Source organism: Heptranchias perlo, chromosome 2, assembly GCF_035084215.1.
Source record: "Heptranchias perlo isolate sHepPer1 chromosome 2, sHepPer1.hap1, whole genome shotgun sequence".
Classification (NCBI taxonomy): domain Eukaryota; kingdom Metazoa; phylum Chordata; class Chondrichthyes; order Hexanchiformes; family Hexanchidae; genus Heptranchias; species Heptranchias perlo.
Window position 1 is genome coordinate 118,598,506 of NC_090326.1, and position 16,990 is coordinate 118,615,495.

At 41.5% G+C, this 16,990-nt stretch overlaps 1 protein-coding gene across 2 annotated transcripts in view; it reads left to right on the top strand.

The window, feature by feature from the left end:
- The window catches only part of krit1 (KRIT1 ankyrin repeat containing), a 72,108-nt gene extending 62,208 nt beyond the window's left edge, over nucleotides 1-9,900 (top strand). For both annotated transcript variants that reach the window (XM_068006441.1, XM_068006450.1), the window contains exons 14-17: nucleotides 1,064-1,151; nucleotides 3,110-3,316; nucleotides 4,001-4,117; nucleotides 7,400-9,900. In XM_068006441.1, the coding sequence (XP_067862542.1) occupies nucleotides 1,064-1,151; nucleotides 3,110-3,316; nucleotides 4,001-4,117; nucleotides 7,400-7,489 (502 nt within the window). In that variant the 3' untranslated portion in view covers nucleotides 7,490-9,900. The remainder of the gene's footprint in view (nucleotides 1-1,063; nucleotides 1,152-3,109; nucleotides 3,317-4,000; nucleotides 4,118-7,399) is intronic.
- The last annotated feature ends 7,090 nt before the right edge of the window (nucleotides 9,901-16,990 follow it).

Below are 16,990 nucleotides of genomic sequence, written 5' to 3' on the forward strand. Positions count from 1 at the left end.
ACTCTATACGACTGAACCAATGCCCTATACAACTGTATTGTATTTCTTTTGTGGTCAGAAGAAATACAATACACAGCTTTGTATGCTTAAAACCACAAAGGAATCTTATTAGTGACCTCCTCTTAAGTTTGTGGATGCACTGATAGTAGATGTTAAAACCAAGATTGCACTTTTTTTTTGTATGATCATAAGACATTTCAATAGGATATAATATATACCAACCTGTTAAGAGTTAATTTCATTCCTTTTGTATTCTGGTAGTTAATTTTGCATAAAAACAAAATGCTGGAAATACTCTGCAGTTCAGTCAGCATCAAAGAAAAGATGTTATTGACATTTCAGGTGTGTAATCCTTCAGAACTAACCTGGCCTTTCTCTTCACAGATACCAACTGACCTAATGCGCATTTCCAGCATTTTCTGTTTTGATTTCTGATTTCCAGCATTTGCAATTTTTTACATTTTATTTTACAATATATGCTAACATTGCTTTGTTGACTGTTATGTATAGAAAAAGATAGGTGTATTTTTTTCTTCATATTTCTCCCTACTTTCCTGAATGCTGGGGTATAGTTCCAGAAGAAACTGTAGATCTCCTGTACCTCACCTAAATGGACATTCTTTATCTATGGCTATGGAAACTGAATGTCAGCAGGCTATGTGTTCTGTGCTGCCTGTCAGAACCAAGCAAAATTCTCCCCTCACCAATGTCCTCGGGTGTGTGCTTCCAGGTGCGGAAGCTGTGCCCAATTAATTTCTCTTCTCTAGCCCAGAGATGCTGAGGGCAATTATCATATTTCCATAATTCGTCCTGACTAAGATCAGGTAAATTCAGTATAAAGTAAGAATTGATTGTGGGAGTTTTCTGATGTGTGACTGATTATCGTAACACATTGCATTTGCCACTAATTGAGGTCATTTTTTTGCTATTTCACAAAATGTTTTTTCTCAACATCTTTCGATGTTCAGCTGTACTTTTAAAGTGAACACTGGTTATCTATTCTGTTATGTGCAAAGTTTGCTATACTATTATGTGTTACTTAATAAACTCCTATGAATTTTAGTGAAGAAAATCTCAAGTGTATATTACCATGTACCAAACTGAAAAGCAAAGCCCCACATTGGATTGGTCGGATTCTACATGAATACAAGGTCAGTTTAAAGAAATTCTTTGATATTTGACGTCTTACTCATTTTCTTACTGATTTTCTTTCTCAATTATTTGACATTTTCTCAAAAAATTACTTTATTCAACTTGTACTACTTATGCAACTTAACTATTAAATAACTGCAAAATACTTTTACGGCTAAAGGCAAAATTATGTATCTTTAATGTGCACATTCACACGGTGTGAATTAAAGTTGGTTTATTGAGAGTGCAGCAAAAGATGAGTTTGTCCTCAAGTGTAATCAAACTGAGAGCCTCATATTTGCAAGTAAAGCCTCTTATCATTGTGTTATTTTTCTGGCACTGTTTTTAAATGAAGTAGTTAAATTTTTCATTTTGTGAACTGCTCACCCTTTTGAAGCTTGTAATTCAAACTGTGTTATCACATTGGTGTAATAATTAGCACTAAAGAGCGATGAGCAGTTTTCTTCCCTCAATTCCCCAGATGATGAATTCCTCAGCACATACATGGAAGATGACATGCAAATGCAGGCACTTCCCCAGATGAATGATGCAAATCATGCTCTTCTCATGCATTTTGGCACCTGAGCTAAAAGTGGCATAAATGAGACCTGAGTGTTATCACTCTAAATACTTGAAGGGGAAAAAAATTTGCAAGGCAATGGGGAAAGGGCACGGGAATCGGACTAATTGGATAGCTATTTCAAATAGCCGGCACAGGCACAATGGACCGAATGGACTTTCTGTGCTGTATCATTCTATAACTGCCCTTTTAATGAATGGTGCATGGCATGGAGAAGGCCTAAGAAGTGAGAAAAGTTAAATTACAATTGCAAGAGGAGCAGGGAAGAGTGCCATAGATAAATAGCCTATTGTTTCCCATTTGGCAAGTTTCCAATTTTGCCACCTCCCCAAAGGCAGAAATATAGTTTGAAAATGTGATTTAGATCAAGAGTTTGAAACAAATGAGTAAATTGAAAAATCTAACATTTCTAATTAACCAGAAAAGCACTGTAGTTTACAGCAGTGTCTGTGCTGGCTCTTTGCTAGAAAAATTTAAAATTATCCCTCTGGCCTGGGCTCTCCCTATATTTTACTCTGCTTCAAATATTAAACCAGTTTTCCCTTAAAAAATGCAATGGTCTCAGCCTCATATTACATGACAAAGCAGCTGCTGCATGCTCCAGCAATCCTCTGTGTAAAGAAATTTCTCCTAACCTCTCTCCTCACACTCTAATGACAATCTTAAATTGATGAACCCTCGTCACTGACTCCACACCAGAGAAGAAAGTCTTTCTTGCCCTATTCACTCTATCAAGACCATTGCAATTTTAAAAACTTGTATTATATCTCCTCTTAGCCTTCTTTGCTCCAGTGTAATCCCAGTATCTCAAGATTCTCCTCATAACCATAGTTTCCCACCCTGGCATTATCCTGGTGAATCTATGATGTACGCTCTCTATGGCTTTAATGTCCTTTGTATAATGGGGTGCCCAAAACTACACACAGTACTCCAACTGCGACCTAACAAAGATGCACCATTGTGAAAGGATTGCTGCCTGATGGCATAGACGACTGGATTGAAACCTGAAAGTTCTGAGTTGGATAAATGGTTTCACGCAGGTGGTAGCTCAGCATGGTGTAAGGCACTTACTGTATAAACGACTGGCTGTCTGAACATCTTCAGTGTTGAAATATTTTAACCGATAACTTTGATTGCACAATGAGTAGTTACAAACCTCAAAACAATTAATATTGAGTGGGATTTAACAAAAAGTCTTTACTAACTGATAAATAATCACAGATATTAATTGAAAATTACATTATTTGCCAACAGCAGCCTCAGCTATAGTTCTTAAACTGCAATGTGGATATGACTAAAACATTTTGCAGATCTCAGATTCTGTCTTTTTTTGCACTGGTAGCTTTTTTGCTTCAGAGTATATACCTTTTTAATCCGAAAGAATATTATCTTTAACAGAGCCTTAGCAGTCGTGAAGGGATCAGTAAGGAGATGCACCATCTTCAGCGTCTCTTCCTACAGATTTGCTGGGAATTTCCAACTTATGGAGCAGCCTTTTTCACAGGACAAGTATATACTAAAGCAAGCTCAAGTAGTCATAAAGTTGTCAAGGTGTACGTTGGTGTAAACACAAAAGGTCTGCATCTGCTAAACATGGAAACTAAGGTAAATTGACTGTACAAGCTCCCAATGAATTTGTAATGTAACATACATGCATTTAATTAATACCTTCTTGAGCGCTTCACGTGATGAATTACATCTGAAGTGGTAACTTTATATAGGTAATTGTTGTAGGAAAGCTACAGTTCCATAATTCTATATTGTAACTTTTTTTTGTCTTCTCCAGGGATAGAGGTATGAAGCTTTTTCCATTTAATCCTCAACTCATTGTTAAATTAACAGCCACTATTCAATCAGCACAACAAACAGCATGACTGGTGTTTTAAATACTAGGACTGTGCAACCGTGACGTCCTGTTCAGCCTTGAGATGAGCTTTAAACCCTGCATCCTATCCATCACGAAAACCACCTATTTCTACCTAGCAATATTGTCCACCCTGTAGCCAGCTTCTGGGAGATAGATTGCAAGGCTTGACTTCTGCCAATATTTTTTTTGATAGTATGGTTTGGTGATTTACCGACTGATTGTAAATGGGAACTAACCGTCTGGGACTCGTGGCTGGAAACCCACTTTCTCCCTCTTTGTAGCACAGTATGTTGGTGTCCAAACACACAGTCACAGACCATTTCAGATAGAAATTCTTAACTATTGACAAACTATTTCCAGAACTGCAAATGCAATTGGTGGTAATGTTATTACTTTTCTTGATACTTCTCAATCTTTGTCAGGCTTTGCTGATTAGCCTTAAATATGGCTCCCTCATGTGGCAGTTGGGTGAAGCAGATGCCTACTTTCAAATTCACAGTTTGGAAAATAAAATGAGCCTTGTCGTACACACAAAGCAGGTAAGAAATTATTCTCAGTAGCGCTGACACAAAGGTGAACCTTTCCAATTTTCAAACCAAGCTAGGAGCTTAAACAATGGCCCAGAGTTTGCTTTAAAAAATAACTGCGTGTGAACGACGCACGCCATTATTAACGTGCAAATCGGACAGCAACTTGTGGTGAGGAAGAGATACCCCGTAAATTGCGAATCGCCGCAAGTTGCTGGCCAATTTGGGCCACTCCACCATTAGCTTCACGAAAACGACATCTCGCCCTAAACCTCCCTGTGATTTTCATGAAGTTGCTGCATTTGCACATTAATTGTCCATTAAACTCGCCACAGAAAGTTGTCTAGTAATTACTAGCGTAAATACTCTTTTAACGATGTGATAATTGTTAAGGACTGCCAATCAACTTCTCTTGCCCAGAAAGTGAACAATTAAAAGTGCGACAAGGGTGGCACTATTGTTGTGTGGCGGACTGACTTCTACCTTGCGGAGGCTGAACGCCAACTCTCCGACACGGCCCCCTAGACCATGACCCCACTGCCGAACATCAAGTCATAGTTTCCCAGACCGTCACTGACCTTATCACTTCCAGAGAGCTTCCCCCACGGCCCCCAGCCTCATGTTCCCCAACCCCCCACAGACCGCTTCTACCTCCTTCCCAAGATCCACAAACAGGACTGCCCTGGGAGACCCATCGTTTCCGTGGGGCAAGAACAGGCTGAACTTACTTTCTCCTATCGCGACTCTACTTTTTCTCCCTTTTGTCCACTCTCTTCCGACCTATATCTGCGACTCTTCTGACGCCCTCTGCCACTTTAACAGTTTCCAGTTCCCCAGCCCTAACCGTCTCCTTTTCACCATGGATGTCCAATCCCTCTACACCTCTATCCCCCATCAGGACGACCTACGGGCCCTCCGCTTCTTCCTTGAATGGCGGCCCAACCAGTCCCCATCCTCCACCACCCTCCTCCGCCTGGCTGAACTTGTTCTTACGTTGAACAACTTCTCCTTTGACTCTGCTCACTTCCTCCAAATAAAAGGTGTTGCTATGGGTGCAAGCTATGCCTGCCTTTTTGTGGGATACGTGGAACATTTCTTCTTCCAGTCCTACTCAGGTCCCCTCCCTCACCTCTTTTTCCGATACGTTGATGGCTGTATCTGTGCCGTTTCCTGCTCTCACCCCAAACTGGAAAATTTCATCAACTTTGCTTCCAATTTCCACCCTTCCCTCGCCCTCACATGATCCATCTCCAACTCTTCCCTTCCCTTCCTCGACTTCTTTATCTCCATTTCTGGGGATAGACTGTCAACCAATATCTATTATAAGCCCACCGACTCCCACAGCTACCTTGATTACACTTCCTCCCACCCCGCTTCCTGTAAGGACTCTGTTCCCTTCTCCCAGTTTCTCCGTCTCCATCGCATCTGTTCTGACGATGCCACTTTCAACACCAGTGCTTCCGATATGTCTTCCTTTATCCTCAACGGAGGATCCCCCTCCACTTTAGTTGACATGGCCCTTGACCACGTCCGTCCAATTTCCCACACTTCTGCCCTCGCCCCTTCCCTTCCCTCCCAGAGCCATGATAGGGTCCCCCTTGCCCTCACCTTCCATCCCACCAGCCTCCACATTCAACGTATCATCTTCCGCCACCTCCAGTGCAATCCCACCACCAAACACATCTTCCCTTCCCCTCCCCTTTCAGCATTCCGAAGGGACTGCTCCGTCCACAACACCCTGGTCCACTCTTCCATCACCCTCAACACCCGCTCTCCTCCCCACAGCACCTTCCCCTGCGAGCGCAGGAGATGCAACACCAGCCCTTTCACCTCCTCCCTTCCCACCATCCAGAGCCCCAAACACTTCTTCCAGGTAAAACAGCGATTTACTTATACTTCTTTCAATTTAATATACTGTATTCACTGCATACAATGCAGTCTCCTCTACATTGGGGAGATCAAACGCAGATTGGGTGATGGCTTTGCTGAACACCTCTGCTCTCTCCGCAAGCGTGACCCTGACCTGCCGGTCGCATGCCGTTTTAATTCCCTGCCCCACTCCGACTCTGACCTCTCTCCTCGGCCTCTTGCGTTGTTCCAATGAAGCTCAATGTAAGCTTGACGAACAGCACCTCATCTTTCGTTTAGGCACTTTACAACCTTCCGGAATCGACATTGATTTCAATAACTTCAGATCATAACCACTGCTCCCATTTTTCCAGACAGCAGGTGCTGGTAATGGTTCTGCTGTTGCCATTTACAGCTCCTCTAGACCCATCTTTTGTTTCTTAACCTGTCCCATCACCACCTTCCTTGCCTTGCACCATCATCCCTTTTGTCATTTAATCGCTTTTGCCCTCTACCCTATCACAGACCTTCCCTTTTGTTCTTCCTCCCCTCCCTCCCACCTGTTCCCTGGCTCTGTACTTGCTTAAAAACTTTAACTATTAACATCTTCCAATTCCGACAAAAGGTCTTCACTCTGAAACGTTAGCTCTGTTTCTTTCTCCACAGATGCTGCCTCACTTGCTGAGTATTTCCAGCATTTTCGTTTTTATTTCAGATTCCCAGCATCCGCAGTATTTTGCTTTTGAAAAGTGTGGAGTCTTATTCCTATTGGAGATTTCAAAAATGTCTTTTTTTCTTACTTTTCCTTTCTGTTTCTTTTTTTTTCTCTTTCTCAATTCAATCTTTCTTTCCCTCTCTTTATTTCTCTTTCTGTACTTGATTTGACATTGAATTCACCCACTCTAATTCACCTTTCTTCAGTCCTTCCTCTGTTTATTTCTCAATCCATAAGTCTCATTGGTTAAGGAGATACACTGTTTGTCCTGTTGTTCACCAAGGTCCCAGATGTCCTGTTGCCCTCGCGCTGTTATCAGCTTTCACTTCCAGCAACTTTGTGGGCAAAGAAATTTTAAAACTTAAATGTGCACTAACGGCGCCCTGCTCCAGCAAAATCTGGGCCAATATTTTTAGATTAGGTTTTTTTCTTGTAATTTAGCAACATCATATTTGATGTGAACAAAAATAAATGTGGTAAAAATGGCTAATCACAAATTGACCGAACTGTGACATATCAATAGAACCACTAAACATAATTTCCAAAATTTTCTTCTGACAAAATCTTCCTAACCATTAGGATCATTTAATTTCAAAAGGATTTTTGCTCAGTATTGTAAATAGACTAAGATATTTACATTTTTTTTTGTCATGCAAGATAGAAGAATGCAGTTTACTTATTGCAACCCACATTATCTTTCAATAACATTTATTTCTACCTCCATCCTGCAGGCTGGTCTGATTGTGAAGTTACTAATGAAGTTAAGCGGCCAACTGAGTGTAAATGAAAGAAATTTGACAGAGAGACATGGATATGGGTAACCATTAAATACCAAGATATATTTATCTTGACCATACATTCTTGTTGACCTGAAGTGCTTTGGATTATTAAGAATTCAAGAAAAAATGTCATTGTTTGTGATTTAGCCTGTTTTTTGTTGTATATTTGTATGATATTGAAATATTGAAAAATCGTGTATACCTTACTTGATGTATTTCTTTTAACAAGTGCTTAATACTGATTAAGTGTCTGTTGGATAATTTTGTTGCCAGATTTCTTTGCAAAATAAAAAACAGTGTTATCTTGTTCTTAAAGAGGAATGAAACCCAGGCCTGGAGTATGCATTACTGTTATAGCTGTACTGTTCAATAGATTTTATAGAAAGACAATTTAGAAAAACATTGTAACATTAATATCTCCATTCACCTTTTGCTATAATTTTGGTTATTAATTGTTTAAAATTTTTTTCATGCATTATCGATGTAAATGGTTGTTATTTTGGAACAATGACAGATGGCAACACAGTCTAAATGGGGAAGCACTGGGGTATGTAGATAAATAAAGGCATTGGGTGTCCAGGTACAAAGTCATTAACAGCTATTTCACTAATGCAAAGAACAATCAAAAAGCTAAATGAGATGCTGGCTGTCACCACAAGAGGTAAAGAATATAAAAGCAAGGAGGTAGTACTGCAGACCTCATTTGAAATATTGTGTTCAGTTTTGGGCACACCATTTTGGGAAGGGTATTCTGGTGTTGGAGAAAGTCTAGTGATGATTCATTAAAATGATACCTGGCTGAGGGACTTGGTTATGATGAGAGACTTGGTAAATTTAAATTATATTCTCTGAAGATGAGGAAGTTGAGATGTGATCTGATTGAGGTGTTTAAATTCATGAAGGGAATTCCCATGTTGATAGGGTAACATTCTTCCCTCTAGTAGGGGAATTCAGAACCAGGGTTTGTAATCTTAATCTTAAAATTAGAAATTAATCAATTAAGATAATTGGGGGAAAATGTATTCACACAAAAGGTTGTGAGAATTTATAATACACTGCACAAGAAGCAGAATCAAAGTAATTGAGGTGTTTAAAAGGGAAATGAATACTTATTTGGCAAGTAAGAGTATTACGTGAATTGGAGAAAAGGCAGAGAATTGAGATTGAAGAGATGGAGCTGTCATAGCTAAAAACATTGTACAGCAAGTTTGTTTGGCCAAATGGTCCATCCTTGTTCTTGCGTGCTTAAGTTTTAGAACAAAGATTTTGTGAAATAAGATGCTGGCCTTATCAGCACTGTAAGCAGAAATAGTTTCTTCTATGTATTTAGGAGTTCAGTAGAATTATCTCTGAATTATACTAAGCAGATATGGTTTGCTGCTGTTAAATTGCTTAAATCTGCTCGGCTTCCCACTTCCAAATTGGTGTACTTCCACCATTCTTTCATACTGGATACCAAGTAAATAAAACTTGATATCAGTATGAAAGAATGGTGGAGATAAATATATATTTCTGTACTTCATAAAAATTTCAAGTTGAAATGGCATTTTTAAAAACAATGCATTATAAATTGGTGATTTAAAAGTTTGAAAGGGGGAGGAATGTTTCCTGCAGAAAATGCTGAGCAGCAGCTCTTGAGAATTATACACTGTCTGTTTTCAGTTGTTCTGAAAAGAAGGGGGTTAAATGTGGTAGCTAGAACTAGAGATATGTCATCTGTGGAGTGCAACTGGTCAGAGTTAAACAATATGGGTTCTAATGTTGGATTAATATCCAGGATTATTTTCAGGAGTTGAGAAGAAATTTCACATACCTTATCTTGAGAAGTTTACCTGTTGCCCACCTCCCTTGAGAGACAAAGTTCATAATACAATAAATATATATTCTGAGAGGAACCAGCTCACATTCTTCCATATTTCATGTTCTATTGCTATTCACTTTGAAGGTAGGATTTTGAATCCAAACTAGACGAATGAATTGAGGATCTCACTGAAATTAGTTCTAGCAATTGTTTGGTGTGCCCACTGGATTTGATTTGGTCTCACAAAATGGCTCTGAATTGTGCACTAAAAAGGCTGATTGGAGAAATCAAAGGCGACAGATTGTGTGTCTGAGGGTAGGGTTGAAGCTTGGGCAAAGCAAAGGAGGATTCCATTGCAATTGGCATCCTAAACTAAAAGTGCAAACTTTAAAAAAAAAGTTCAATTCCCCAGCACAATTATTTATAAACCCAAAAACATTGATAATTGTTTTCAGTAGTCATTTTTTATTCCATATATTTCAATTGGCTGTACTGTCAAATGTTACTACTGTAAAAGTATAATGTTTTGTACTTAGTATTTCTGTTTATCTCTAATATTAGCCCTTGCTTATGTCGGTTTATACACAGTCAAGCAATTTACAGTACATTCTGAAGTTTTTATTTCTTAATAAATTATTTTTTTCAACAAGAACTTAAATTCTTTCCTTCCTCTTAGTGATTTACATTTTTAAACACAAGCACAAAACTCTACAAAAATATTTTAAAATACTAAAATCTGTGTTATATCTATCTTCTGTATCATCTAAATGAACTAAACTGATACTGACTGTGATTGTATACATACTTCTCTTTCTTATACTAGTGGATCACCTGTGATGGTAAGTCAGAGGGTAGGATGGATAAGAACTGATGGTGGGTTAGTCAGGAAAGGATTTGATTTTTTGACCGGTAAAGCAATGAAGTGGGGGGAAAGACAGTTTTTAAAATATTAATAGTAAATATAGTAAACAACTCTTCAAGTGGGTCTCCTGTGGCAGTGCTCACAGCAAGTGCAGCACACACTGTCTTATCTGTCTCTTGTTTTCATGTTGCTGGTTCTGTGCTCTTGTTCTATTTTTCTGCTTGTCTGTATTCTCTTTTGTATGTGTCTTTGCCTTGTAGTCCTTCCCTCTATCCCGCTCTTCCCCCTCCATCACAAAGACCGTTTACTTCCATCTCCGTAACATCACTTGCCCCCGCCCCTGCCTCAGCCCATCTACCACTCAAAACCTCACCCATGCCGTTGCCACCTTCAGACTCGACTGTTCCAATGTTCTCCTGGCTGGCGTCCCGTCCTCCGTAAACGTCAGCTCATCCAAAACTCTGCTGCCCTTACCCTATCCTGCACCAAGTCTCTCATCTGTCACCTCTGTTCTTGATGACCTACATTGGCTCCTGGTCTCTCTACACCAACAATTTAAAATGACCATCTTCGTGTTTAAATCTCTTCATGGTGTCACTCCTCCCTATCTCTGTACCCTCCTCTTAACCCTACCACAACCCCAGAACTCTTCCCTTCCTCTGACTGGCCTCTTGTACATCCGCACTCCCTTCGCCCCATCATTGGCAGCTGTGCCTTCAGCTGTCTAGGCCCCAAGCTCTGGAATTCCCTCCCTAAACCCCTCCGTCACTCCACCTCCTAGCTAGGACTGGATGCCATCTTTAGGTTTAGGGGCATTGGTGAGTCACAGGGCTGACAGCAGAAAGTAACGTGAAGAATGTTTCACTCCACTCCCATTGCTTGATGTCTGTGCCCTCAACTGCACATGCCATCTCATCTTCTACACCTTTCCATCAGCTGCACTATCCTATCACCTCCCTTAGACCTTCCCACCACTTCCTCCCCGCTCATCCTCATCTCTCATCCAGTCTCAATCCACTATCCCACCATGCTCGTCCCTATGCCCTCATGCATTTTATAATTGTCTCCCTGTTCCTCCTGTTTCTGCCTCATCCACTTGCTCCCACTGCCTGCTCTACCACATAACCTTACCCAAATGCTTCCTATACCCTTCCTACAACCCCATTATGATTGGTTGCCACCCCAAGATGTTACCTTTTCTTGCCCCCTCCTGCATCCTGTCCCCTCTCAATCCCCTAACCGACCTTTGGCCCATGCCATCCACTTCCTGATGCTCAAGGTTAAAAATGGGCCTGCGAAAGATACGACGGTGCCAACTTGCAGCAGGACAAACAGAGCCAGAGATGAAGTTTGATGAAGCAGCAGTGCCTCGAAGGTTGGGAGGTGAGAATGGTAGATATACGTACAAGTAATACATAGGCAGTACCTCAAGTGTGACAAAATCATGGCACAGGATTTAAGTTTGAGGAACAGGAATTGCATGCTAGACATGACTTTTAACATATTATAGCGTTGGATCTATACACTTACTTCCTAGAAATCAATTGTGGACTGACGGTCATTTAATTACACTGATGCTGACACGTCAGTAATCATTCAGAATGGATCCCATCATGTACTAACTATGGAGAGTTATGGCTTCGCTGTGCACATGACGTGCTTCCTAGCAAGAAGATTCACTGCAGAATAAAATTCTCAAATTTACATGTTAGTTACATTTGCATGAAAAATTCAATTATTGTCAATAATAAACTAATCATAGGAATGTGACCAAAATTTATGGACCACGAAAAGGAAAAGTTCAGAAAATAATAAATGACATAAACCAAATGCAAAATTACTTTCCTGGCTGAAACAGATTTTTCAGCACAAAACATAGATCACATCTAGGCCCTTTTAACATTTTTATGTAAAGAGCACAAGAACTGACACACCTACTCAGTGAGCCATCTGGGGATGGCTAAAGGAGCTCTTTTCAATTATTAGTGAAAATCAGGAAAAAAAATCAAGGGGTATGGGGAGAGAGCGGGAATATGGTATTGAGAGAGAGGATCAGCCATGATCATATTGAATGGCGCGGCAGGCTCAAAGGGCTGAATGGCCTACTCCTGCTCCTATTTTCTATGTTTCTAAAGAATATTGGAAAAAATAAATCTGGAAAATTAAGACTCGTACTGAATCAGCCCAACAAATTGTGAAAGCATAGAATCATAGAAAATTTACGGTGCAGATGGAGGCCATTCTGTGGGCTCCGGCCGAAAATGAGCCACCCAACCTAATCCCACTTTACAGCACTCTGTCTGTAGCACTTAAGGTGCACATCCAGGTACTTTTTAAATGAGTTGAGGGTTTCTGCCTCGACCACCCTTTCAGGCAGCAAGTTCCAGACCCCCAACACCCTCTGGGTGAAAAAATGTTTTGTCAGCTCCCCTCTAATCTTTCTATCAATCACTTTAAATATATGCCCCCCTGGTTATTGACCTCTCTGCTGAGGGAAATAGGTCCTTCCGATTCACTCTATCTAGGCCCTTCATAATTTTGTACACCTCAATTAAATCACCCCTCAGCCTCCTCTGTTCCAGAACAACCCAACCTTTCCAATCTTTCCTCATAGCTAAAATTCTCCAGTCCTGTAATGTGGTGTCTTCAGAATTTTTAGGAAAATCATGGAAATAAAAAAATCCCAACAGAAATCAACAAAATTAATAAATATACCTGTCTCTCTAGTTGAAAGAATAATTCAGTGCATGCAGGAGATCTAACCTGGGATCTTCTGAAACAATTATGTTTATGTACATCTCAAATCTTCTTCACCAGCACCTCCAAAACCTGCAACCTCTAACACTTAGAAGGACAAGGGCAGCAGTGCATCGGAACACCATCCTCTCCAAATCCCACACCATCCTGTCAAAATGGGTCGAAATCCTGGAACTCCCTAACAGCAGTGTGGGAGTATCTTCGCCATATAGACTGCAGTGGTTCAAGAAGGCGGCTCATCACCACATTCTCAAGGGCCACTAGGGATGGCCAATAAATCCTGACCTTGCCGATGACGTCCACATCCCAAGAATGAATATAGAAAAATATCCTCAAAGCTGAAAGGGTCTGTTTTGAGTAAAAATGTGAATTTAATTTGAAAATTTAAAGGAAAGTGAAAGTTCTTGAAAAATAAAAAGTTATGGTAAGGTTGGTGAGCTTTTTTTTATTCGTTCATGGGATGTGGGCATCGTTGGCGAGGCCAGCATTTATTGCCCATCCCTAATTGCCCTTGAGAAGGTGGTGGTGAGCTGCCTTCTTGAACCGCTGCAGTCTGTGTGGTGAAGGTTCTCCCATAGTGCTTTAGGAAGGGAGTTCCAGGATTTTGACCCAATGACGATGAAGGAATGGCGATATAATTCCAAGTCGGGATGGTGTGTGACTTGGAGGGGAACATGCAGGTGGTGTTGTTCCCATGTGCCTGCTGCCCTTGTGCTTCTAGGTGGTAGAGGTCGCGGGTTTGGGAGGTGCTGTCGAAGAAGCCTTGGCGGGTTGCTGCAATGCATCCTGTGGATGGTACACACTGCAGCCACAGTACGCCGGTGGTGAAGGGAGTGAATGTTTAGGGTGGTGGATGGGGTGCCAATCAAGCAGGCTGCTTTGTCCTGGATGGTGTCGAGCTTCTTGAGTTGTTGGAGCTGCACTCATCCAGGCAAGTGGAGAGTATTCCATCACACTCCTGACTTGTGCCTTGTAGATGGTGGAAAGGCTTTGGGGAGTCAGGAGGTGAGTCACTCGCCGCAGAATACCCAGCCTCTGACCTGCTCTTGTAGCCACAATATTTATATGGCTGGTCCAGTTAAGTTTCTGGTCAATGGTGACCCCCAGGATGTTGATGGTGGGGGATTCGGCGATGGTTATGCCGTTGAATGTCAAGGGGAGGTGGTTAGACTCTCTCTTGTTGGAGATGGTCATTGCCTGACACTTGTCTGGTCGAATGTTACTTGACACTTATGAGCCCAAGCCTGGATGTCGTCCAGGTCTTGCTGCATGCGGGCACAGACTGCTTCATTATCTGAGGGGTTGTGAATTGAGCTGCAGGTGCAAATAGCCACATGGGAATATGATGTTGTGGCACTAACGGAGATCTGGCTCAAAAAAAGGCAGGATTGGGTACTAAATATTCCTGGATACAAGGTATTCAGGAAAGATAGGGAAGGAAAGAAAGGGGGGGCGGGGTGTGTGGGGAAGGTGGCAATATTGATTAAGGAGAATATTGCAGTGCTGGAGAGAGAGGATATCCTGGAGGGATCAAGGACGGAATCTATTTGATTAGAGTTAAGAAACAATAAAGGTGCCTTTACACTACTGGGTGTATTCTATAGGCCACCAACTAGTGGGAAGGATATAGAGGAACAAATTTGCAGGGAAATTACAGAGAGGTGCAAGAACCATAGAATAGTGATAATGGGGGACTTCAATTATCCTAATATAGACTGGGATAGTAATAATGTAAAGGGCAAAGAGGAGGAAGAATTTCTGAAATGTGTTCAGGAGAACTTTCTTTATCAGTGCGTTTCCGGCCCAACGAGGAAGGAGGCATTGCTGGATCTGGTTCTGGGGAATGAGGTGGGTCAAGTGGAGCAAGTGTCACTGGGGGAACATTCAGGGAACAATGATCATAGTATCATAAGGTTTAGATTAGTTATGGAAAAGGACAAGGAGCAATCTAGAGTAAAAATACTTAATTGGAGGAGGGCCAATTCCAGTGGGTTGAGAATGGATCTGCCCCGGGTAAATTGGAATCAAAAATTGGCAGGCAAAGCTGTAACCGAACAATGGGCGGCCTTTAAAGAGGGGATGGATCAGGTACAGTCTAGGTACATTCCCATGAGGGGGAAAGGTACGGCAACCAAAGCCAGAGCTCCCTGGTTGACGAAAAAGATAGAGAGTAAGATGAAGCAGAAAAAAGAGGGCTGATGACAGAAGTCAGGTTGATAATACAAGTGAGAACCATGCTGAATATCGAAAGTTCAGAGGGAAAGTGAAAAAGGAAATGAGGGTCATAGACAGAGTTTGAGAATAGACTGGCAACTAACATGAAAGGGAATCCAAAAGTCTTCTATAGGCATATATATATTGTAAGAGGAGGGGTGGGGCCGATTAGGGACCAAAAAGGAGATCTACTCATGGAGGCAGAGGGCATGGCCGAGGTACTAAATGAGTACTTTGCATCTGTCTTTACCAAGGAAGAAGATGCTGCCAAAGTCACAATAAAAGAGGAGGTAGTTGAGATACTGGATGGGCTAAAAATTGATAAAGAGGTGGTACTAGAAAGGCTGGCTGTACTTAAAGTAGATAAGTCACCCAATCCGGATGGGATGCATTCTAGGTTGCTGAGGGAAGTAAGGGTGGAAATTGCGGAGGTACTGGCCATAACCTTCCAATCATCCTTAGATATGGGGATGGTGCCAGAGGATTGGAGAATTGCAAATGTTACACCCTTGTTCAAAAAAGGGTGTAAGGATAAACCCAACAACTACAGGCGAGTCAGTTTAACCTCGGTGGTGGGGAAGCTTTTAGAAATGATAATCCGGGACAAAATTAATAGTCCCTTGGACAAGTGTGGATTAATAAAGGAAAGTCAGCACAGATTTGTTAAAGACAAATTGTGTTTAACTAACGATTAAATTTTTTGATGAGGTAACAGAGAGGGTTGATGAGGGCAATGCTGTTAATGTGGTGTTTATAGACTTTCAAAATGCATTTGATCAAGTGCCACATAATAGCAAAGTTGAAGCCCATGGAATAAAAGGGGCAGTGGCAGCATGGATACGAAATTGGCTAGGAGGCAGGAAACAGAGTAGTGGTGAATGGTTGTTTTTCGGACTGGAGGAAGGTGTACTGCTTTTCTTGATATATATTAATGACTTGGACTTGGGTGTACAAGGTACAATTTCAAAATTTGCAGATGACACAAAACTTGGAAGTGTAGTGAACAGTGAGGAGGATAGTGATAGACTTCAAGAGGACAAAGACAGGCTGTGGAATGGGCAGACACCTGGCAGATGAAATTTAATGCAGAAAAGTGCGAAGTGGTACATTTTGGTAGGAAGAACGAGGAGAGGCAATACAAACTAAAGGGTACAATTCTAAAGGGGGTGCAGGAACAGAGAAACCTAGAGGTATATGTGCACAGATCATTGAAGGTGGCAGGACAGCTTGAGAAAGCGGTTTATAAAGCATACGGGATCCTGGGCTTTATAATAGAGTCATAGAGTACAAAAGCAAGGAGGTTATGATGAACCTTTATAAAACACTGGTTCGGCCACAACTGGAGTATTGTGTCCAATTCTGGGCAGCGCACTTTAGGAAGGATGTGAAGGCCTTAGAGAGGGTGCAGAAAAGATTTACTAGAATGTTTCCAGGGATGAGGGACTTCAGTTACGTGGATAGACTGGAGAATCATTGAATCGTAGAAAGGTTACAGCGCGGAAGGAGGCCATTCGGCCCATTGAGTCCATGCCAGCTCTATGCAAGAGCAATCCAGCGAGTTCCACTCCCCCACCCTTTCCCCGTAGCCTTGCAAATGTTTTCTTTTCAAGTACTCATCCAGTTCCTTTTGAAGGCCATGATTGAATCTGCCTCCACCACCCCCTCGGGCAGTGCATTCCAGATCCTGACCACTTGCTGTGTAAAAAAGTTTTTTCTCATATCGCTTTAAATCTATGTCCTCTGGTCCTTGACCCTTACTCCAATGGGAACAGTTTCTCTCTATCTACTCTGTCTAGACCCTTCAAGATTTTGAACACTTCTATCAAATCTCCTCGCATCCATTTCTGTTCCAAGGAGAACAACCCCAGCTTCTCCAGTCTATCCACATAACTAAAGTCCCTCATCCCTG